The 22,979-nt window shown below is 39.7% G+C and overlaps 3 protein-coding genes across 5 annotated transcripts; 1 reads left to right on the top strand and 2 right to left on the bottom strand.

Moving 5' to 3' along the window:
• Nucleotides 1-402: 402 nt before the first annotated feature.
• On the top strand, nucleotides 403-5,368 carry tex9 (testis expressed 9). Its single transcript, XM_041936661.1, has 12 exons — nucleotides 403-505; nucleotides 1,234-1,367; nucleotides 1,796-1,859; nucleotides 1,973-2,049; nucleotides 2,293-2,338; nucleotides 2,492-2,574; nucleotides 2,723-2,886; nucleotides 3,381-3,472; nucleotides 3,696-3,869; nucleotides 3,970-4,104; nucleotides 4,343-4,477; nucleotides 4,566-5,368. Exons 1-12 carry the CDS (start codon nucleotides 449-451, stop codon nucleotides 4,641-4,643), a joined length of 1,239 nt encoding a protein of 412 aa, XP_041792595.1. The 5' UTR covers nucleotides 403-448; the 3' UTR covers nucleotides 4,644-5,368.
• Nucleotides 4,438-8,529, bottom strand: mns1 (meiosis-specific nuclear structural 1). The gene is made up of 10 exons (XM_041936650.1): nucleotides 8,391-8,529; nucleotides 8,022-8,231; nucleotides 7,598-7,725; nucleotides 7,360-7,462; nucleotides 6,874-7,103; nucleotides 6,445-6,661; nucleotides 6,240-6,347; nucleotides 5,672-5,929; nucleotides 5,250-5,375; nucleotides 4,438-5,154 (listed from the first exon to the last, which is right to left on the bottom strand). Exons 1-10 carry the CDS (start codon nucleotides 8,391-8,393, stop codon nucleotides 5,044-5,046), a joined length of 1,494 nt encoding a protein of 497 aa, XP_041792584.1. The 5' UTR covers nucleotides 8,394-8,529; the 3' UTR covers nucleotides 4,438-5,043.
• Nucleotides 8,530-9,994: 1,465 nt separating this feature from the next.
• On the bottom strand, nucleotides 9,995-22,703 carry LOC121604396 (zinc finger protein 280D-like). Of its 3 annotated transcripts, none has more exons than XM_041933898.1 (18): nucleotides 22,564-22,703; nucleotides 20,783-20,907; nucleotides 20,450-20,655; nucleotides 20,266-20,365; nucleotides 19,908-20,132; nucleotides 19,736-19,810; nucleotides 19,501-19,607; nucleotides 18,957-19,144; nucleotides 16,482-16,639; nucleotides 16,298-16,398; nucleotides 16,061-16,207; nucleotides 15,485-15,619; nucleotides 15,134-15,366; nucleotides 13,673-13,813; nucleotides 13,514-13,582; nucleotides 13,297-13,412; nucleotides 13,180-13,204; nucleotides 9,995-12,668 (listed from the first exon to the last, which is right to left on the bottom strand). In XM_041933898.1, exons 2-18 carry the CDS (start codon nucleotides 20,898-20,900, stop codon nucleotides 12,305-12,307), a joined length of 2,508 nt encoding a protein of 835 aa, XP_041789832.1. In that variant the 5' UTR covers nucleotides 20,901-20,907; nucleotides 22,564-22,703; the 3' UTR covers nucleotides 9,995-12,304. The 3 variants fall into 3 exon arrangements, with proteins under 3 accessions (XP_041789832.1, XP_041789840.1, XP_041789849.1); XM_041933906.1 differs by having other exon boundaries at nucleotides 13,180-13,201; XM_041933915.1 differs by lacking the exon at nucleotides 13,180-13,204 and having other exon boundaries at nucleotides 12,481-12,668.
• Between the last annotated feature and the right edge of the window lie 276 nt (nucleotides 22,704-22,979).

Here is a 22,979-nt window from a genome sequence, read left to right as displayed (position 1 = left end):
TGTGGGTGGATTATTTTCATATTCACCATATTCCTCTACAACATGTTGTTTGTTGTGTGTGCCTTCATACAAAGCAGCACATTGAGGCTATTTGTAATGAATTGTGCTATATGAATAAAATGCATTCTTCAGGGAAGGGCAGATGAAAGATGCTATTGGATGATATTAATAAAACCAGTGTTTTTTGGATCTTAACCCATACCATAGACTCACAGGATATCTTGGCCTCTGCTGCAGCAGTTTTGAACATTAACCTGTCTCTTCTCGGTCCCCCATCTTTGCAAGAATTTTGCTCATTTGTATTGAGACATTTGTGTCTTCTTCGACGACAACTAGCTGTAACGCATTTTTTTTTTTGCCTAGAATGTCCTTAATGGGCTACCGTGCTGTGTGCGCAGTGTGGACAAGCAGTTGCTAAGCAACCAGAGCCGCATCGTCTCGGTCTGACATGGCTCAAAGAAGTTCTGGAAGAATGGTCCGTCCATCCAAACCCGTCGTCTCGCAGGTTTGTAGCGTAATTTCTCATGTTTATCTCTCAGAGTTTTAGTCTGAACTGTGTCTGCTGCTAGAAAGAGATTAAACCTAACGTTAATCATTTGTTCCCAGCAGGGGAAGTCGCTCACTTCCGTGAGAAAAGAACACAAGCTAACGCTAACTAACTTCATCTAACGGTTGATCACTTCTCTCTTCCAAATAACTCTGGACACTAATCTTGAGATACAGGAAAACAATATACAGTATTATGAATATAGATATAAGTTTCTACAATGTTAAAGGATGTTGGTGGTTAAAAAATTAGACTGGACACTCAGATAATCCCATACAGTTATGTTTTTTTTCTCCATCACAAATTGTTTTCACACAAAACAAAACACACAATCAGTCACATCTTTTCTTTAAAAAAGCGTATTCTTATACATTCTGACACTAGACATTATTAAATCATTTTAGCTTGCATGTAAAAACATGTTTCACTATGTTGCCACTTTCTATTGAGGTACCATTTACAGAGGGTTTGCATGCCTCCGTTAATCAGGAACATCTCTCTGATACTCATCAGACAACACAGACTGATATGTCCATAATAAGCTCATATAGGCCTGTCAGTTTATCAGTCAGGCTTAAGAAAAACAAAGTAAAATGCATTAATTTATGTTATATGCAATCTCATGAAATGCAAAATTTTACATGAGTGAGTGAAGGTAACAGAGTCTGTTTCTTTGTCTTGTGTAGCCCAAGAAGCGGCCGTCCACTAGCAGTAAGGCCGAGAAGTCCAGGACGGTTGAGGTACGGCCGCATGTCAAATCTGCCTCTGGTCCAACAGAGAAGCTCACAGATGACCTTTTTGCTAAGGAAGAACAATACAAGTAAGATGTCCTGTTTCAATAACTGTTGGCTTTGCTTTGAGTCAATTTGTATGAAAGGTTTCTTAATTTTTAATGAGCAGATCTCCAAGATAAATATTTCTCTCAAGATTTCAAGAGGCAGTGATCCTCCTGTTGAGAAAAACATTTAATGAGTTGCACTAAATGTGTGTTTGGGACACAGTTCTTCTTTTAGATTGCCTGAACTGTAATGGACTCGTTCAGCTTCAGTTGATTCCTTCATCAAAGCTGGAGAGACATTCCTCCTATGTAATCTTAAAATTTATAATCTGGGTTTTCTTTCCTTCAAAGATGCCATATAAGGCATAAGGTTGGATATATTGCATTTCTTGCAGACCTGAGCAGGAAAATTATTGTTTATGTCAAAGTTTGCATTATAATGTTATAATTCTCCATTTTACTTCCTGCAGACTCTTAAATGCAGAGCTGGAAGCCAAAACAGCAGATCTGGTAAGACAGGCAGAGCAGCTCATGGTAGGTCATCAACATGTTCCCATCAATCAGATGAAAACCGCATTTGTTTTGTCATTTTCAGTGAGTAAAGACTTAAAAGGTTAATCTGGCTCTTGGTGTTTATCGAATTCTAGAGAGAGCAGAGTGAAGTTCTGTCGAAACCCTCATCCACCCTCCTGCTCACGGACATTGAGGATGAAGAGGCTTTAAGGTAATACACATCTTAGGCTCATGCACGCCTCAGAAATGATTGTAGATTTTTTAGTGGTTAGTTTTCTTGAGACTACTGCAAAAGTCTGCATTTATTCTAGTGAAATGCTCCAGTCTTCACACAGAACATTGAAACATTCATTGTTAATTAAAACAGTGTAAGAGAAAGAACTTAATCAACAGAAGTCATCCATTTCTTTCTTTCTTCATGTGTGTACTATACATATCATCTGTTCACCTTCAGGACAATAACGCCTCATCAGTGCAGTGTGCAGGAGCCCCATGTGAAGGTATCAGCTCAGAATATAAAGTTAGAGGGTCTGCCTTTCTGAAACCTGCAAACACTTTGCTCAACAGATATTAGTTTACAAATCTAAGGAAAAGATTAATGCTGTTGGCCTACATTACAATACACTGTTTCTGTTTGCTATCTCTTTTCTTAGGCGGTGACCAAAAAAAGGGTCACATCAACATCACAAAACATGGCTAGTGGAAAACCAGAAAAAGAGCCTCACTGTAAAACTGAGTGAGTTTGATTGTACATACATTTTAGATCCATTGACAACTATTTTTATTCATAACAAAACAACATTTTGTAGGTCATACATTTCAATGAATATATTCTGCATTAACGTTCTTCAGAAGGCTGATGAAAGTTTTCACATTGATTTCAGAACCCGAAAAGCCTCTCATGTTGATGGTTTAGCAGCTGCAGAAGACTCGGGTGACTTTTTCCTGGCAAAGACCATTCATAGCATGGAGGAGAAGATGAACAACACTGCCACTCACGAAAATGTAACGGATGATGTGTCTAATGCTGAGGACAATGTAGGATCAGGTAATGTGTGTCACTTTTCAAAATACAAACCCCAGTTGTATTAATGAATAATGAGAAATCAGAAATAATTTCTGCAAATATTCATAAAATAATGTAATTCTGTTGTAGAATTGCAAAAAATAAATCTACAAGTTTCAACAAATGTACTGTTGTTCATTCAATGAAGACATTTTTTTCACTGCCATACAGTATGCTAGCTCTTTTTGCCAGTCCTCATCTGAGTCCTAAATGCATTTTATGGCAAAACATGTTTTTGTCATATTATTTGCTACATTTTCCAATAAAGAAAACCTGTGTGTTTTTGTTAATGTGGGATGTTCTACGAGGAAATATGGCCACCGAAGAATCCTAAATGAAATCTAAATTGCAGCTTTAGCATTAAGTAACTCAATATGTCACTCAGAGCATGTGGTCATTTTGTAAGGTATTTTGGGGGTTTGTGAAACTTAATGGGCTTCTAGTTCTGATTGCGTTCACTGCTCTGTTTTGTTTAGGTATTTCAGATGCTCAAATACGAGTTCTGAAGGCAAAACTACGGATTATGCAAGAGGAACTGGACCAGCTCTCATGTGAATACTATAAGAAGGTACTGTAAAGTTTGCAGATAAGCAATGATTCAACTAGATGCTACTGCCCCTCCATATCAGCAGAGGGGGCCAGAGCCTCAGCCGTGAACAAGCTCAACACAAATCTGTTAGTAAAACCCTGGTGGTTGCATTATTGTTTTGGAATCAGTGTTTCTAATAGATGACTTTAAGATGGAATATTGTATACAGTGTTAACAGATTACATTGTGTCTGTTGTTGCAGGATGATGAAAATGCTAAGCTTAGTGCAAAAATGAAGGAGATTGAGGAGGATCGAGCCAGACTGCAGAAAACAACAAGCATCCAGCAAACACAGATTGAAAAGCACAGAGCTTTAGTAGACGAGTCTGGCAAAAAATGTTACGGTCTCCAACTGCAAGTGTCTGCTTTACACAAGGTCTGAGAGCATGTCCAACATGTAAAGACTGACAACTGTAAAATGTGGTGTAAAATGTGTCACCATCTTCTATTACTCATGTAAACTATGCTCTGTGCAGGAAATAGAAAATCTGAATAGATCCCACAAACAAGCAGCAGCCGTCCACAACACTGTGGAGGTCCGTCTGAACAGAGCCTTGGAGGAGGTGGAGAAGTTAAAGACTCAACTGAGCAAGACGAAACAGATGAACAAGGTAAGACACTTACAGCGCTGTCAGAGCTGATAAACAGATACTCGCGGTTTAACTGTCGTAATTATTCAATTTTAGAAAAATAGTGTTGCTGACTTGTACACCAAATATTGTTCATTTACAGATTGAGACTCATATTCACAGTTTTGGGCATTTAAAAAAAAAAAACTTTTGGTTTGGTTACAGAAATGTTAGGTTCTGCTTAACCTCTCCTAATTTCAGTCTTTTAACTATCCTTAAGGACAAGATAAGTGAGGAACATCACAGTAAAGAAAATCTACTTGCTGAAAACAAAATGCTAAAGAAACAGAAAGCAGAGCTCATTGTGGGTTTCAGGAAACAGCTCAAGCTGATTGACATTCTCAAGAGGCAAAAGGTAAGTGTCTCTACTGCACCCTGTTAATACAGACCCTGTTCAGAGTTTTTAATCAAACATTAACTGACTAATTTTTGTTTCTGTGCAGATGCATTTTGAAGCTGCCAAGCTGCTGTCGTTCACAGAAGAGGAGTTCATGAAAGCTCTAGACTGGGGGAAGTCATAAACACTGAGAGACTTTTGGATGAAAAGAAAAGTCAGTTAAAGGTGCCTTAACACATTTTTAGAGATATTTCCATGTTTTGTGGAACAAAAAGACATAAGTACGGTCTTTCAGAACTTGATTAGTATGACAATTAAAAAGAGTGGAGTTTGAATTCAGAGTGAGATTTGCCTCCTAATTATTCTCACAATTAGCCACCAGACAACCTCAGATCTTTCCTGGATTTATTTTAATTAAGATCCTGTCAGCAACATCTTAATAAAAAGATGTTTCTGATTCATTGTCTTGTTGCTGAATGCTAAACAAATGCACACTGAGGATTGAAGAACTCACTAAAAAAATGCTATATAGTTCTCTTAAACTGCCATCTAGTGGCGTAGTAAGCAATTTCAGGAGAAACAATCTAATCATCGTCTTCCCAGCCGTCTTCAGAGAGGACGTCTGCCTGACGCGCTTTAAAGTTTTTTCTGAAGTCCTCATCAAAGTGCTCCAGGTCATCTTCACGGAGTAAACCCTGAGAATGGACACACTCATGGTCATACACTAGTTTGATCTACATAAAATATGAACATGTCTGATATGATTTATAATCCATACATGGCCTCATACCTTTGGAAGGTATCCAAGGAGTCTTGTTGCGTGATGTTTAAGAAGTTGCTGCCTCTCCTCTTCAACTATCCGTCTACGCAGCGCCTCCCTCTCCTGCTCAATCGCTCTTTCTTTAGCCTCGAGTTCCTTCAAGAGAGACATCAATGTTATAATCAAAGTGGGTAATTCAAAACTGAAATTACATTCAAAGATGATGCATCACAGCTACACAATGTACTAAGTTTGCTTTTGTTTGTCTAATAAATCTTGTACTTCCTGTGGTAAAACTTTAACACATTAAATAAAAAATATAATGGAGATAAAACTCTGCTGCCGCTACTTGTTGCCTCCGCAGTGCAGTACGAGCATTCAAAGTAGCAGTAAATCTACACCAGCACCACCTTATTCTGGATGTAATTATGCACGGAGAGAGTGGTTTGTACCATGTCAGCCTCACGCTGCCGTCTCTTGCCCTCTATCAGTTTCTCCACCTCGCGTTTGTGCTCAAGTTGCTTCATGCGTCGTTTCTGGGCATTCATCTGCTCTATCCGATCGTCCTCTGCAAACTTGGCCATCATCATTTTCCTAAAGGCCTCCTCTTCCTCTTTCTCTGCCCGGATCCGCATCTCTTTGAAAGCCATCTGCTCCTGGCAGGTCCGCTGCATCATCAGCCTCTGTCGGATTTTCTTCTCCATCTCTTCCTGTTAGATGAAAGTTTTGAAAAATATAAAGATGATTCAGGTGCCCCAGAGCAGACAGGGCTGTGTGTGTCTCCTATGCCATGAGCTGCTGCTAAGAGAGACAGTATGTAGTAGCGATAGTAAACAGTGAGTAGTGTGGTCAAAATTCCTGTTCGTTAATTACTGTAAGAGCATTAGCTAATTGGGATGTTAAGACTCAGGTTGCTTTGTTCAAGGGGTTTGTGGTAATATACAATATGCAGTATATATTTTCGCTATGTTTCATCATTACTGTAATCTCAGTCATGGAAGTTTAAAAAGCACTCCTTACAATTTCTCTCTGTCTGTTAGCCTCTTCTCGTTCTTCGAAATAATGTTCCTCACGGACTCGCTCCATGTCTTCATGCTGCTGCCTCTCCTCTTCCATCTTCGCAGATAGCTAGAGGAGAACAAAGAGGAGTGATTCCTGGTGCCAAATACAGGCGTGTGCCTTTGAATGAATAGCTGTAAACGTTTTGAGAAAAAGTTGTCTCAACTAATTTAAGAAGATGCTCCTTTGCTTCGTCTCTCTCTCTGATCTTAGCCATCCTGGTCTTCTCCTCGTGTTCTCGACGGCTCACAAACTCCACGATGCGTCTGTTCTCGGCCTCCATCTTTTCTTGCTCCATGCGTCTCCACTCGGCCTGCTGTCTCTTAAATTCTTCAATGTGCTGCTGAGTGGCTCTGACTTTCTCCAGTTTCAGCTGTCTCTCCCTTCGAGAAAACAACATTATATCTCAATAAGCTCATCATCCTACCACAGTCTTAATGTTTTCTATGAAAGGAAATGGGATGCTGGTAGACACAGATTTAAATCCACAGAATTGAAGACCTGACTGTCGTATTAAGCAAGAAAAAAATACCTGTATGTATTATTTATTCATGGTTCATGGTAAAGAGTATAAGAACGATAATGTAGGACTCACATCTGATCCTCCTCGTAAATCTTCCTGACAATCTCATCAACCATGAGCTTCTCTTTGAGGAACTCCTCGTATGCCTCTTGTCTCTTGCGCTCCTTCTCCATGAGCTGCTGCTCCAGCTGTCTCTGATACTGCACCAGCTCCTCGTGGCGTTTCTGCTCCAGCTTCTGCTGCTCAATGGCCGTTTGCTCATGTTCGCTCTTCATCTTACGAGCAAAGTCTGCCTCCTCACGCTAACATCAGAGAAAAGACACAGAAAGGGCACAGCCTGTGGGCTTCACCTCAGAGGTATTCTCTATTCAGAATGTCCACTTGAAATTTAACTCATGTAAAGATAAAAGCTCTTTTTTGGGAGGAATAAGAACTTTTGTCTCCTAAATTGACATAAATGTAGTTCTAAGAACTTTGGTAGTTCCTTACAGCATTTTCTACATTTTATAACACTAGATCTCGGTCTGTGGCTAATATTCAAAGAAATGTTCTGCTCACCATTGTCTTAAACTTCATAGCCTCCTGCTCAGCAATCTGTGCAGCTCTTTCCTTATTCAGATATGCAGATCTCAGTTTTGACTCCAACTCTCGAAGCTCCAAGCTGAACAGCATTTAAAAAGACTTTTAAAAATTAACATTAGTAATGAAGAGACCAAAGCAGAGAAAGGCGTCACAAAAATGTGTTGCATTTGTATAATAACCCAGAATATACAGTAAGTTAAGGCATCGTGTTTACCTGTTCTCTTTAATATACTGTCTCATCTTCTCCTCTCTTTGCGTCTCGTAATTGATGCGGGCCAGCTCTTTAGCTATTCTCTCCTCTTGTTCAAGTTGCTTTTCTCTGTTTATTCTGTCCTCCTCTGCCTGAAAGTCAAATTTAATCCCATCATGAGTCAAGTTACCTTTAATATCTTGATGATACAGCTTGATGACGCTTTTCAAAGTTTGGATCTGGGGCGACCAATGGACCGCTGTTTTTACCTGTTTTAATGGCAATTACCAATAATACAGAAATTAACCAACTCTTATTAAATGCATTATTGCTCAGTGCTCATCCATAAACGTAGGGTTTGCTTTAAATTCAATTTCTTCAACGTTTTTACCTTAATCGAGAGTGGCAAATTCATAGCAAACATTACCTGCACAACAGGAAACCATACCTTCAGCAGTGCACTCTCCACCTGCCTCTCCTTGACTTCTTCCTGCACCTGTCGCAGATATCTCCGCCTCTCATGGCTCTCCTCGTCCCGCAGACTGGCCTGCATCTGCCGCTCTCTGTCCAAACGCCGGGCCTCCTGCTGCCTGCGCTCCTCCTGGCTCTGCCGCTGAGACATCAACCTCCGCTGCTCGTTGTAGGTCCAGTTCCGACTCTGTCCGAGGGAAAACACACACACTTTAAGAAAACGCTGAATAGACGACACAGGCGAACGGTAACAAGTGCTGTGTTGACGGTGTGGTAAGTTAGCTGCTCTGTCTTTAGCAGTCAAGCTAAAGTTAACTCTAACTTCGATTTGGCGACGATGATTTACCATTTTTGCGGTGCTTTTCGCCGACTCTCTTCTTCTTGCTTAACTGCCTAATTCGTAAACAGCTCTGTATTAATTCATTTGAAATGAGTTTCGATGCACAGTCGCCATGAGCGATTAATTAACCGTAGTTAACCAGAAGTGTCGCTAGTTTGGCGTTTCGTTGTCCTGGGAACGCCGCGTCGCCCTACGCTCAGCCAATAAAAATGAGCGCTGACAATGACGTCAGGCCCGAAACTCAAATTGATTCTCGCGCACACCTTCACGGCGCACAACAGACACCCTTTACATTTTTGTACATATATTACGATGCACAAAGACGTTATTGCTGAATGTAAACGTGAGATTAAATCATTCTTACTGTTAACGGGTAAATTACACATCCATGCCAAGCAAAATTCACATATCTGTCTTAAAAATTCCTATGTATTGAATTTTTGTGATAGATGAGTTGTTTGGTGAATCCCCCGAAAAACTACACATTTCGTCTTGATTTTTCAGTAAAGGGGGGAAAATCGCATCACTGAGATTCATCTCATTATTATGTTCAATGTTTATGATAGAAATTAAATTTAAATCACAAAAGCCTACAAACAACAAAATATGCCAGTGTTTTAAGTCAGTATTCATATGCTGCATGTGTACATGGTTTATGTTGAATTGTTCTATTTTAGTGCAGTATGTTGTATAGCTTATGGTAATCGCATCACCAAATCTGAAACATACAGAAATGAGGGCAGCATTTGGAAAAACAGCACCCAAACTCAAACCTCTTGTAATAAAGATTTATTTACATAACAAACAACAGGAAAACACTGATCCCAACCAAGTAGTTTATAGATCTGAGGAAAAAATGTGTCCTAAGGGGAGCACAATATTTTTAGAGGAATGTATTCAAAACTCAGAAGGTTACATTTACAGTGCCATTATAGACATAGAAGCATTTACAGACTTGCTCTACAGATACTGTATATACAAGTGAAATCCCTTTTGAAAAACCTAGTCACACAAAGTAAACAAATTGCATTGTATAAAATATCCCCAGAGCAACAGGGAATTAGCTTTTTTTTTTTATCTAAATGCAAAATAAAAGGCAACTTAATCAACCAGAAGCTGAGACATGAAAATTGCTTGACAGATTTAGTGTCGTGCTGAGTACCTTTGCCAACAGTTAACATGACAGACTTTTTTTACAAGCTGGCACTTTCAAAAGTTTAAAGACAATAAAATCTACTGGAGTACAGCGGTATACATATTACATAATTCACTCTTCAAATAGATGTGGTCATTTTCCACTTAATACCTCCTATTGTTGCTTTAATTTTGTATTGTTTTATCAAAGCCACACAGTCCACAAGGCTGAAATCCTTTTTCTTGGGGAATACAATGTCATACTTGTATTTTGTATACATTTACTAACACATTTCTTAATGGCTTAAAACATCTTTCTGAGTGTTTGGGTAAATGTTGCTCTAGGATGTTCAAGACTAGCTGGTAACGATGTACAGTGCTGTGAAAAAGTATTTGCCCCCTTCCTGATTTCTGTGTTTTTTGCATATTTATCACTCGCAAAGGTTTCAGTTCATCAAACCAATTTTAATATCACACAGAGACAACCCAAGGATATATAAAATGCAGTTTCTAAATGATGATTTTGTTTACCAAGCTGGGGAAAAAATACAAACCTATCTGACCCTATGTAAAAAAAGTAATTGCCCCCCCTTGCTAAATCACAAAGTAACTGTGACTAACCACAGTCTTGGGAAAGCTGAGTTCAATTTCACAGGCCACACCCAAACCTGATTGCCACCACCTTTGTTGAATCAAGAAATCACTTAAATAGAATCTGTTAGACAAAGTGAAGTAGGCTACAAAATCTCAAGAACAAACGCATCATGCCACGATCCAAAGAAATTCAAGAAGAAATGAGAAAACAAGTGACTGAAATCTATCAGTATGGAAAAGGTTACAAAGCCATTTCCAAGGCTCTGGGGCTCCAGCGAACCACTGTCAGAGCCATTATCCACAAATGGAGAAAACTGGGAACAGTGGCAAACCTTCCCAGGAGTGGTCGACCAACTAAGATTACTCCAAGAGTGCGACGACAACTCATCCAGGAGGTCACAAAAGAACCTAGAAAAACATCCAAAGAACTGCAGGCCTCTCTGGCCTCAGTTAAGGTCAGTGTTCACGACTCCACTATAAGAAAGACACTGGCCAAAAATGGCATCCACGGGAGAGTTCCCAGGCGAAAACCACTGCTGTCACAAAAGAACACAAAGGCTCGTCTCACATTTGCCAAAAAGCATCTTGATGATCCTCAAGACTTTTGGAGAAACATTCTGTGGACTGATGAGTCAAAAATTGAACATTTTGTTACATCTGGCGTAAAAATGGCACAGCATTTGATAAAAAGAACATGATGCCAACAGTAAAGCATGGTGGTGGCAGTGTGATGGTCTGGGGCTGCTTTGCTGCCTCAGGACCAGGACAACTTGCTGTGATTGACGGAAAAATGAATTCTGCTGTTTACCAGAAGATCCCGAAGGAGAACATCCGGCCATCAGTTTGTGCCCTCAAACTCAAGTGCTCTTGGATCATGCAGCAGGACAACGATCCTAAACACACCAGCAAGTCCACCTCTGAATGGCTCAAAAAAAACAAAATTAAGGTTTTGGAGTGGCCAGGTCAAAGTCCGGATTTAAATCCAATTGAGATGCTGTGGTGTGACCTTAAACGGGCAGTTCATGGTAGAAAACCCTCCAATATGGCAAAGTTGAAACAATTTTGCAAAGAAGAGTGGGCCAAAATTCCTCCCCAGCGGTGTGAAAGACTCATCACCAATTATCGCAAACGCTTGATTTCAGTTATTGCTGCCAAAGGTGGCACAACTCGCTATTAGGTTCAGGGGGCAATTACTTTTTCACATAGGGCCAGACAGGTTTGGATTTTTTTGTGCCTTAATAAATTGAATCATCATTTAGAAACTGCATTTTATATATCTGTGGGTTGTCTCTGTGTGATATTAAAATTGGTTTGATGATCTGAAACCTTTGTGTGTTATAAATATGCAAAAAACACAGAAATCGGGAAGGGGGCAAATACTTTTTCACGGCACTGTACCTTTACCACATAAATTATTTAGCTCAGTTCAGTGACAGTGTAGGTTTTTTGAGGATAGCAACCTCACATTCAACATCATGGGGGCAAACCACAGATTAAATGAGACAAAACTCCATTTTGGTGACTTAAAAACCAAAACTGAAACAAATATCTTATGTCAAGCCAAGATACCAGTGCAACACTGTCACGGCTGGTAATGGCACTAAAGCTGTCACAATGACTTTATTTTGGTATGTGTGGATACTTTATGGATCAGGAAGAGAGACAAATGCTGACCTGTTTATGACAAATTTGATTTTCTTAAGGATAACATCAACCAGTTTTGGAAACCTTTAAGAAATACAAAATGAGCCTCAATCATATAAGTTGAATCAATAGCAGACACTGAGCAGTCTGGAATCTGTCAAGGTGCAGAATGATTTCTGATGTGGAAATGTTTGACTATGCACATTCTTTAACTACTATGATTTTTAGGCCAAATAAGATTGTAGTGGTTGTATTTTTACTGTATTTATAAATACAAAGACACATTACATCTATTCAAGTAATGGCAGTTTGGTAGATTAAAGAAAAGTGTATTTTTAGTTGAAACTGGCTTGCCAAACACATGAATCTTCAGGGGATTAATTACAAACATCAGCAGCCAAAGCAATATTATCATAGGTTTGATATTTGTAAAGGACACAATGCCAACATATGGCTGATGATGCCATTATTTTTATATTCACAACTGTGTACTATTCTCATGTGCATTGTTTAGTTAATTCACAGGTTCACTCGGATTGAGGCTGCTGCTACTTCGTCTCAACACCTGAGAGGGGGAGCTGCTCTCTGGCTTCAAGGCTCTCTGAGTTACAAACAGACTCATCACGCAGATCTGAAACCCCATCTGATGAGCAGGAAGACGACAGAATGGGCAGCAACGGCTGCTTTAATTGTCCTTCAGAGGAACCTGCAGTGACACAGATTTCTGTGGAAGCTTTTTCCTGTCCACCTGCTGGTAACATTGGCACTGATTCTGGTTTGTCCACTGCAGTGAGATAAACACTTTGAGATGCGACACTTTCAACTAGTTTCAAGTCTGTTTCCTTTGGTCTTTGAGCAGGTGTTGACGTCAGGACGTATGCAACTTTTGCTGGCTGCCCGAAGAGGAGATGCCTGCACAAAAGAGGACGTCGTTGTAAAGATTTACAGGCAGTCTTGAACAATACACTCTTATGAGTTGGTTAGCTAAACACACTGCCACCAAACAATATTTAACAGATATTAAATAAAGATAAGGAGACTTTTTCATGAAAGCCAATGTGGGTTGTTGTTCAACGTCAACGACAACGTTCAACGACTCTTGTCTGTAAGGCTGTTAGCCAGTGTGACCGTCAACAACGCAAACATTACTGCTTTATTCAAATATGGTATAAAATGTAAAAATCTGATTGGTTGTATAAAAAAAAAAAAAGGTGTTATCTATCTACGTAAAAAACTAGATGTGTTCTTACTGGTTAATGTAATGACAGGGGCGCCACTATGGACCAAAAATACAGCAGAAAAACATGCAACTTCCTGTCAGTTGGACTTTAATAAGGATCTTCGGTCTTCTACGAGTGCTTTTTTACAGATTAAAAAATAAGACGGATGACAAAATGTAATGTGGGCAGTAGTTTCTACTCACACTCGATCTTTCGCTTTCATATCTGCTGGGTTAAAAACAAGAGACAAACTTTTCAAGACACTTGTCACACTACGTGCCGGCCATGATTCAGGCGGTACTAGCTGGAAAGGAACATACCTTTCTCCTGAATGACTTTGCATATGTGATTGGGTCTATCAGTTAAATGTTTGGTCATCAGGTCACCACCTGATGCATCTACGAGGAGGTCACAGTTGAGACATACCAGGGTTGATCTGTAGGGGGGAGGAAAAAAAGTCTTCTATCATGCTCGGTTTCAAACAGAAAACACTGTATTTCTTTAAGCTGTGAAAAAAAAATTATGAAGTGAACTTACTTCAATGCAGATGAATTTTTCTTGTGATCCATTTTCAGAAATCTGTTTTTGGTTATGGTACTATGAAATCTGACAAAAGCCAAAGAAAGATTTGTCACAACATTTGTCAGGTAAATACACTGGGACTAATGGACTAATTGAAGTCAAACATTTACACACCTTATCATATGATTTCCAATGGAAACTTTGCAACTTGTGCGATATTTGCATGCACCACAATTTAAAACCATTGGGAAATGAGAAAAGAAGTTGTCAACTTGTGAGTTGCACTCAATGCACGTGTAAAGTCCTCCATCGACTCTGAAAATTGGAGAAAAAGAGCACAAAACAGAAAGTGCAATCATAAGATTAAGAAATTGACATTTACACATTGGAAATAATTACTCTTAATAAGTCAATTCCAATTTTTAAATTCTGCAAAGGTATTTCAAAATTATTTGATCTGTTGTTAGCATGTCATTTGTTATACCTGTTCTACTGAGTTGGTTGATAACAGCAGATATTATCTTTGTTAATTAGCTGCAGAGACGCCTGCAGGTTCTTAATTTTATCCTTCTAGCCTGAACTCTTATTACACCCCTACATTATCTTATCTCATCGGCTTAAAAGCCCATATCATGTGACTAAAGCAAGCATATTGTTCTTGATTACTGAGCCCAATTAGCCAAACATCACACTCATTAGTTAAGTTTTAAAGAACGAAATCCAACTATTTTATTTTTAGCCGGCCTAATGAAGAGTGTCTGGAAAATTGATTGAAAACACAATTAGCTACTTTGTGTATTGCGAGGCTTTAATAACATCTATTAATTTACCTCCATCCTGTCATGAATACCCAGAAGCAGGGGGTCTATATTAGTGGTCTGGGTGGGATGGGGGATCATTAATGATTCAAGGAGCTCAAAGCTGATTATTAAGATTATTTATTTTTTTGGGGTTTTCTGGAGGCACATGCTCAGGAGCCAATTCCATTCATTAAGATGAAGGATCTCCATACCTGCATACTATCCATTCAACTGGGATTAAATGCCCGTCTATAATACCCCTCAAACCCACTTAGCCTGTTGATAGCTTCTTAAAAGAGCACTCAACTGATTTAACATTACTTCTATGCAGTGAACAGAAAAAAGGAAAAAAATTACCAACATTGATGCAGAGGAACCAGAAATATTTCATAACACACATTCACACAGCCTATATCACCCACATATGTATGAGAGATTTGGCTGTGGTATGCTTGTAGCAGCTAATGTAGCCTTGATCTGCTAGTCTCAAGCAGAGATGAGGAGTGGACTTTAGAGGTCTGGCAAACTCCTTTCTCTCTAATTCCACACTTACGTGACATCACTTGAGGCAATCTATCAGACTTCAGGCAGCTCCCTCAGGAGCAACAAAAGGCTTTTATGGCAAAAGTCCCCCATTATGATGCAAAATTTATCAAACATGTTTGCACAAAACCTAAAAGTACTAGAACTTTCTGATTTGACCTGTTGTTGCTTTTTAAATGCTGAACACTTTATCAGTCTGGAATAGCAAAGGACTGTGTTCTGTTTCATAAAATCGTAATTAGTTATTGCTGTTGTGTCTCTGACCGCTGTGTGAAAAAGCTCAGTTAACAACCTGAGATTCCGGAGCACCAGATTGTGCTTGGTATTCCGGCCGTCTTGCTTCCTGCTTGGAGTCGTCTTGGCTTTTCCCGCTACAGAGATGTTTGATTTTGACTTGGTTACGCTGATTGGAGGCTTGGTTTGCTGACTGAAGCTTAATGTTTCTGGACTGACAATAAATCCAGGTCGATCAGGGGAGGCCGGCAATGTGGGTGCCTTTCCTGTGAGGGAGGCTCGAATGGTCACCTGGGAAAAGAACACGACATGCATTTATGCTGAATTAAATGTGTGTTCATCTGAGAACAGTCCAGACATGATGGTCAAACATAAAGGCTGCATTGATCTTGCTATGACAGCCTCAGACCTTTGTTCCTGGAGCAAGGCCCTCCAAGGCTTTAGGTTTTCTGAAAGTCTTGTGGACGTGAGTCCTGTGCTCCACTTTCTCCTTGTAGGTGAGGAAATTCAGTCTGCATTTTCCACAGCGATGGATCCCCTTTTTCTGTAAATAGAAAGTGTAAAAAAAACAAACACACAAAAAAAACATGAGTAATTGATGCGACGAGAGGATAATTGCGGAGATGTTTCATTTGGGTTCACTGAAAGAATACAAAGAGAATGAAAGAAACTACTTCACTGCTATTAATAGAACAGCAATTAATTTTGTTTGGTTCCAACTCCACCATGTTTATTGCTCCTTTCGGGCAGGTGAAGAAAAGCAGGTTTTATCGTCAGCCTTTTATGTATTACAGAAAGGTGCTCAGCAGACAACCAAATCAATCCACCCTTGGAGCTAATTGTACAAACCAAAAGTGAGTTCAAACTCCTGCAAATTCACTCTCTACCATCTTGAGAACTTACGGAATCAGTAAACTGTTAAAACGAAGGTGTAAGAAAGGCTTTACTAACTTTACAACAGACGAGATTAAATGCAGTAACACACCTGATGTTTCATGTAATGCTGCATATACATATGACTACTTCTAAGAACTTTGAGACAGAAGGGACAGAGCAGGTCTTTTGCGTTTTCATGGGCACTTCGGAAATGCGCCTCCACATCTGAGAAGAAAGAGGACCTGTAATTGCAGACCTGTGGAATCAGTAAAACAGAATATCAGTATGGGTAAATGTTTTCCTTGTAACATTAAACCAAACCACAGCTCAGTATGAAGTGACACACCTGACACACATAAGGCATTTCCCCAGGCTTGTGGTTGTCCTTCATGTGCTCCAGGAGAACTTGCTCTGACTCAAACGCCAGCTCGCATATCTTGCAATTGGCTGGAAAAAGAGAGAAAAGAAAATGACAAATCAGCGTTTGACCAAACTGTCAGATTGAGCTTTGTAGACAGTTTAGGTCATACTTGAGGATTCGATCGGACTGTGAGCGCTCTCGATGTGGCACTGCAGCTGGAATGGAGTCATGTACTGTCGGTAGCAATGCTGGCACGTTGTGTGGCTTTCCCAGCTCTCGCTGTTCTGCTTTTCCAGCTCCAGGTGGTGCTTCATATGGTTCATGAACCTGCATGAAAGGGTAGAACACAAGGGTATAAACACAGAAATGTCACACAGCTGCTTAATAAGAGGGAAGCCACGAATGATCAGGCTGCTTGTCTCTTTAGAGAAGCACAACAGATTGTAAGAGATTTATCTGACTGAAACCACTGACATGACTGACATGGGGGCAATTAACAACTATGTTCTGCATAAGAAACAACTATAAGCAAATGAAATATGTGCAAATTAGTATCTATGGCCAAAGCAGAAAATATATATTTTTTTACATTTCACAGACTTAATGATAAACTATGATCAATTAATCGTGAAAATAATCATCAGATTAATTGAAAATGAAAAGAATCATCAGCTGCAGCCCTATTATTTCCGATGGTTAAACAGTGTGCCTGTAATGGTGGAAGAGCCACTCAGTCCTTCTTCCAAAAAGCCACTCATGTACATATATTCAACAGTGGTTTCATTAACAATCAGATTAAGTCAAATGGATGATTGAAGATATCAAACTGGGCTCTGAGAACAATGAGAGTTTTTTTTTCACTTTTTTTGACATTTCACAGAACAATTGTTAAGTTAAATCAAGAAAATTATCAGCAGACTAATTGATAGTGAAAAAACTCATTAGTTGCAGCTCTAAAATCACAATAATTTTTCACTTGCCCCATAACCTGTAAAAAATGAAAGTAATTCAAAAGAGAATGAAGCTATTCTGAGGGCAAAAGCTGACCCTATCACCTGTTAGGTACTGTAAGTGTGCTGGCTATACATACCCCATTATTTACCCATTAATCAAGACAGTGTGTGTGTGTCAAGGTTAACTGAATGTAGCAGAAAACACAAAGCATTAAAACAAAACTAATGTCGGGTACCGGGGAAATAAAATTCACATTCATGGCCTGCGTACATGCAGCGATAGTGGTCCACGTCCCAGAGGTTTTAAAGATAAATGAAGCACTCTCCCTGCGCCTCACTTTCTAAGCATGTATAATGGCTGTTATAATATCAGCAATTACACAAAGATTTTTGTTTTACCTAATGATGTAGTGCTCTGCGGCTGCAACCAACACCTCCACAGCTACCTGCCATTGCTGCCCTGACGAGGCACGGCCCATTTTTCAGCCTGCACATTCTGCTGCCTCAGCTCCCCTAATAGAAATTTTTATGTGGATGAACTATGACCTTGACTGTGAGAGCGCGGTTGCAGTACAAATGTGTTTCCCCATTAAAAGCAGCTTACAGAAGCTTTTTTTGCAATGTTCTGAAGCAAAGTTATTTAATCAAAGGAGCAGTTCTTCCACCACCTAAACTAGCAGTCATTTTTCATCTTTAGGCCCATGAGGGAAAACGGTCCGATAGTATCATCCATCTGAGAAGAAAACTGCAGTGAGGGCCAAGCTCTGACCAAGCTTATTGGCACGTGACAGGCATCTTTTCAGCATTCTTTCAAGTCCCAGTCTGCATTTTAGAGCATATTAATTACTGTATGTAGACTGTAGACTGTTTCTGACAGGAGACTCAACGTTTGCAGCCGTGCTCAGACAGACTGTGTGGAAAAACAGCCTCCTAATTTGAATGAGGCCAGTCTGGCGGCACAGCAGTGGTGCCAACGCAGAGGGCTCCGCCCCCACAAAGCAGCCCCCTGCGTCTTTTTAATATAAGGGCTATTTTTCGTCTGAATGCCTGTTTAGTCCAAATGCTTTAAATCTGCTGGATGAAGCCAACAGAACTACAGAACATCTGAAAAACCCTGAGATGCAATGTTGAGGTTGTCAAACTATATACATTTCACTCTCTCGGCACAAGATTCTGTTCAAGAATATCCCAAACGTGCCTACATGACACAACCTTGACAGAGCCCGACTTACACAGAGCACATGCTTCACCCATGCAGAGAAATAGCTCTTAGCTCTGGTTATACAAGGTTTCAATTGTTCATATAAACCCAATTCCAAAAAAGTTTGGGACGCTGCGTAAAACATTAATAAAAACAGAATGTGATAACTTACTAATCTTTTTTTTTTTTTTTTTTTAACATTTCCTCAATTGAAAACAGTACAAAGACAATATTTTTAACATTTGACCTCATCATCTTTTTGGAACTGGAATACCTTAAGGATTGCAGCTTGGCCTCAAGGAGGTCTGGCAAACAGTCAGGGGACTGGCAGGGCTTCAGACACAATATTCAGAGCTACATTGTGCCGTTGCTGTATTTTATGCTTTTTGCTGAAGTAGTATATTTAACAAGGAAAACTACTAAAAACTCAAGAAATAAATGGATTGATGCCCTGTTATTTTACTGAGGGAAGGAAAACACATCACTATACCTGATGTTGTTCTTGAGAACCTTTAAACAGCTCTGGCACTTGAAAGTGGTGTTGGTCTTCTGGGCCTCCTTCTTGTTCCCATCTCCCTCAAACCGGCCGTAGTAAAAATCTGAGACCAGCATGATACGCTTGTTTGCACTCATATCCAGGGCTGAAGGAGCTGTACTTTCCACTTTTGCACAGCAGCTCTGAAACAAAGAGACGTTTTCTGTGAAAAAGCCAACTTGACTTTGATGTCTGATTCGTTAAGGCAAAGATGCAATAACATCAAAAAGAATTGACATCAGAATGCTTTTACTGAATATATTGGAAAAGCAGGCAAAACATTCTATAAAAAACTTGACAATATATTTTTCAGGAGAATTGTTTGTTATTCCCATCGAACAAATAAAACCAGTTACAAAATATATCACTAAAAACAAAAAGACACAAAAAGACATGGCTCTGACAACTAACCATTTGGTTTTCCAACACTGTTTTTTGCGGCTAATAGTCTACCACATTACGTTTCATTTCTACTCATGTACAACATATATTGACTCACCACCATATGACATCTCAGGGTCTCCTGTGTCATGAATTCTTCTTGACACTTTGAGCACTTCTTCTTTAAGATTCCATTTTCCACGGGGACTATGACTTTTGTTGGCCCTACAGAAAACCAGATAGATGTTACAATTAACAAGCTACTAAAACACAACAGCAATCAATATCAGCTTTAGGGTTTGTTCAGATTACAAAACAGTATCAATAAAATGCCTCCAGTAAGAAAAACATACCCAAATCAAGTTTAACTCTTTTTGCTATGCTGTCTACTTGCTGTGGTGGTAATCCTCGTTTGATGACAATATGATCTGTATGAAGAAAATATATTCACATTTTAGTTACTGCCAGCTGATTGTTCTGCAAGTATGGTAAAGTAGGGTGAAAACATTAGATTAAGAAATTTACCTCTGTTGTTGCTATTGGTCTTTACAGGCACAGAAAAGGTCTGAAGAGATTGTGAGCTGGAGCGATTGGGCTGCATCTGATTTGACTGCGCTGAATACAGAGCAGGGCTCTGGACGTTAGACAACGTCACAATGTTGTTGCTGATTTGTTGCACCTGAGGCCTGTGGACAGCACCAGGTATTACTGTGGCTGGAGTTACATGCTGAAAAAGCTGCTGCTGACCAGCTGAAAGACAGAGCAAAACAAACTCTCAAGTCAAGTTTAAGTGCAAAATTAAAACAACAAAAGCCTTTGATGAAGCTTTGATGAGAGAGGACAGAAGATTTACTCCTCACAGGCACATTATACTCAGGTTTACCTGGTACGATTGTAAATGAAGTTCCAGGGGGGTACTGGGACCCAAGAGAGGCGATAAACTCACTGTTGTTTGGTAATTGTGGAGAAGTGACAATAAAGCCCTGAAAAAGAAACATATTCATACTAAACAGGTATTTGTTCTTATTGCACATTATTTGCAAGAATAATTTCAATACCAAAAATACCTGGTTATTGACGATAACAGGCTGTGGAGTAACTGTTGCCAGATTGGGTGCTGCAGTATTCACTGCATTTCCAGCGATACTCAATGGCAGCATTATTTGTGAGGAGCCAATAGCAGGCTGAGGAGCAGGAGACTGTAGTTCTTGTTTCCCCACCGTGTTCCTCTGAGGAGGTGGAGGATTAGGCTTACCATCCTTTTGGTTATTCGCTGTAAGAACACACAAATGGCCGAAATAAGGACTTCAACAGGATATTTTGTGCTTGTGTATCTTACACATCAACAAAATTATGTGTTTCAATGGTTTACATATATTCAAAAATGTGCTACGACATACAGATCACTCCAACGAAGATGGGTTCATCGTCATCATCATCTATCATGTGAACTTCAGGAACTTGTTTCTGCCATGGCTCCAGCTCCTCCTCAACACACTCCATAAAAAGTTCAGACATTGTGGACCTGCCACAACAGAAAAACACAAAACTTACCCAACCTGAACACTACTTCCTGTAGCATTTTAAATAGTTTTAGATACTACTACTGCAAGGCAATAAGCAAATATACACTATAGGCTAATCATTTCTATCACATAATTAATTCCATGGCATCTAAAGCAAGTATTCAAGCTGGGTGAAAAAGCTGGGCCAAATATTTGATAAACTCTTAAACAACATGGAAGTAATACTCAGATTTTATGTTAAAAAACTGGCAGATTTATTAACAGGAAGTGAGAAAACTCTGTAGTTTATCAGAACTGCAGAGCCAGGTGTTCCCTTTTTAAATCATAATGGTAAGAGAAATCACTCAAACTCTGTTAATGCCTGGAAAATCAGGGGTTCTGTTGATACCAAAACATAGTTCCACATATTCTGGAATCATACCAAATACCAATAGACCAACAAAACTGCATGCCTAGCTCTAGCTGCGAAATAAGCAACTAGGTTCACCAGCTAGTATTGTGCAACCAGTATTGTACATTTGAGGTCTTCCCCTTGAAAATATCTGCCAGCTGTCAGTGAAACAGACAGAGAGCAGTGAGAGTGTAGCTGCTGCCGTAAAAACCAAAACAATGAGCTGAAAGACAAAAAATACTGTAGAGATGGGTAATAATACTATGTGGGTTCAGTGCTGCAAACCACATCCTTCATACAGTCATCTGGCCCGTTGTTAGTATGAAAATATTGATTACAGCCACTTAAAAAGTATTTAAATAATAAACTGATGGGAAAACTTTAACAGCCAACCAGAACACATGTAACCATTACAACAATATATACTAATGGTTTTATGAAAAAGTCAATATGACATCAATATTCATGGTTATTCACGGTTATTATGGATAGATGAAGAATAATTGGGGCCTATTATTGTAACAAAGCTTTTCAAATGCCGTCCAAGATGGCGACAGTATGGGTTGCTATAGAAATCGCTGATGCAGCTCTCAAACCACTGCCCACAAAAAGATACATAATCAATTCTGAATCACTATAAAATGGCGTTTATATTATTGCCGTTGTTAACTAATGTGTATGACAGGGGCCAAGCCACTACCGATAAAGAACAGTTTGGTGAAATGATCTGAGAATGCAGCTAAGTTAAACATGCAGATATAGTTTTGAGCTAACATTGCTCCCATCACAATCGATCTTAAATGTATTCAAAATTGAATTAAACATACCTGTCAGCTTCCTTCAGAGCTCTGAACAGTACCCAACGAACGTTAACACTTGCAAACTTTAGCAAATATCATCTCAGCGTAGCAGGCACTGATCTACTAGCGATGTATGTTGTGTTAATAGCTTCTCGGTCCTTTTCAACAGCAAGGTAGCTAATGCTAACTAGCAGACGTTTCTGGTTTTTAATGCTTCTATTCTACAGCTTCTGGGGTAGCAACGGGATGAGAGCATCAAGCACAACGTGGGATTTTTAAGACTTCACCACATTTACCTCCAAATCATCTTATCGTTAGATTTCAAGAGCTATCGGTTATCGATCAGCGCACCACAACACGAGCTAGGGTCCGTTAGCATGCCCACAGTATCTGGGAGGTGGATGACGGGACAAAGACTGCACTCGGGATTTGGCGTAATTTACAGGGCTTGCGTTTCAGCCTACCTCTCACACTCAGCCTCCGGGTTTCAAGGCAGAGTCGTGTCTAGATAGCAACTTCAATACAGTCCTGAAACTGAGGACGACAGCGTTCAGCTGGTGCGAGTCTACTTCACACAGGAGGAAGGAAAAACTGTATTGCTGGCCCAAAGCGGCGGAAATACTCGGACTGTGTGGACCAATGACACCGCTCGGTGGCGGTGCATATCTGTTCATCACTTCCGTTTTATGTGTTCTACTTCCTGACATCGCCGTGAGTTTTCTTGGTAGCACACTGTTATTACCGCGTCTCTCTAGTATGACTACTAGGAATGCATGGTGTTTATAGTCTATGTAATTTTCGATCATTAAGTAATATTGTCCGTGCCTGATTATTAGTGGGAGGTGGCTAACTTCAGTGATATGCCTGTGGATATTCTCAT

The sequence above is a fragment of the Chelmon rostratus genome, chromosome 1, assembly GCF_017976325.1.
Source record: "Chelmon rostratus isolate fCheRos1 chromosome 1, fCheRos1.pri, whole genome shotgun sequence".
Classification (NCBI taxonomy): Eukaryota; Metazoa; Chordata; class Actinopteri; order Chaetodontiformes; family Chaetodontidae; genus Chelmon; species Chelmon rostratus.
This window is presented reverse-complemented; position numbering and strand designations above follow the sequence as displayed.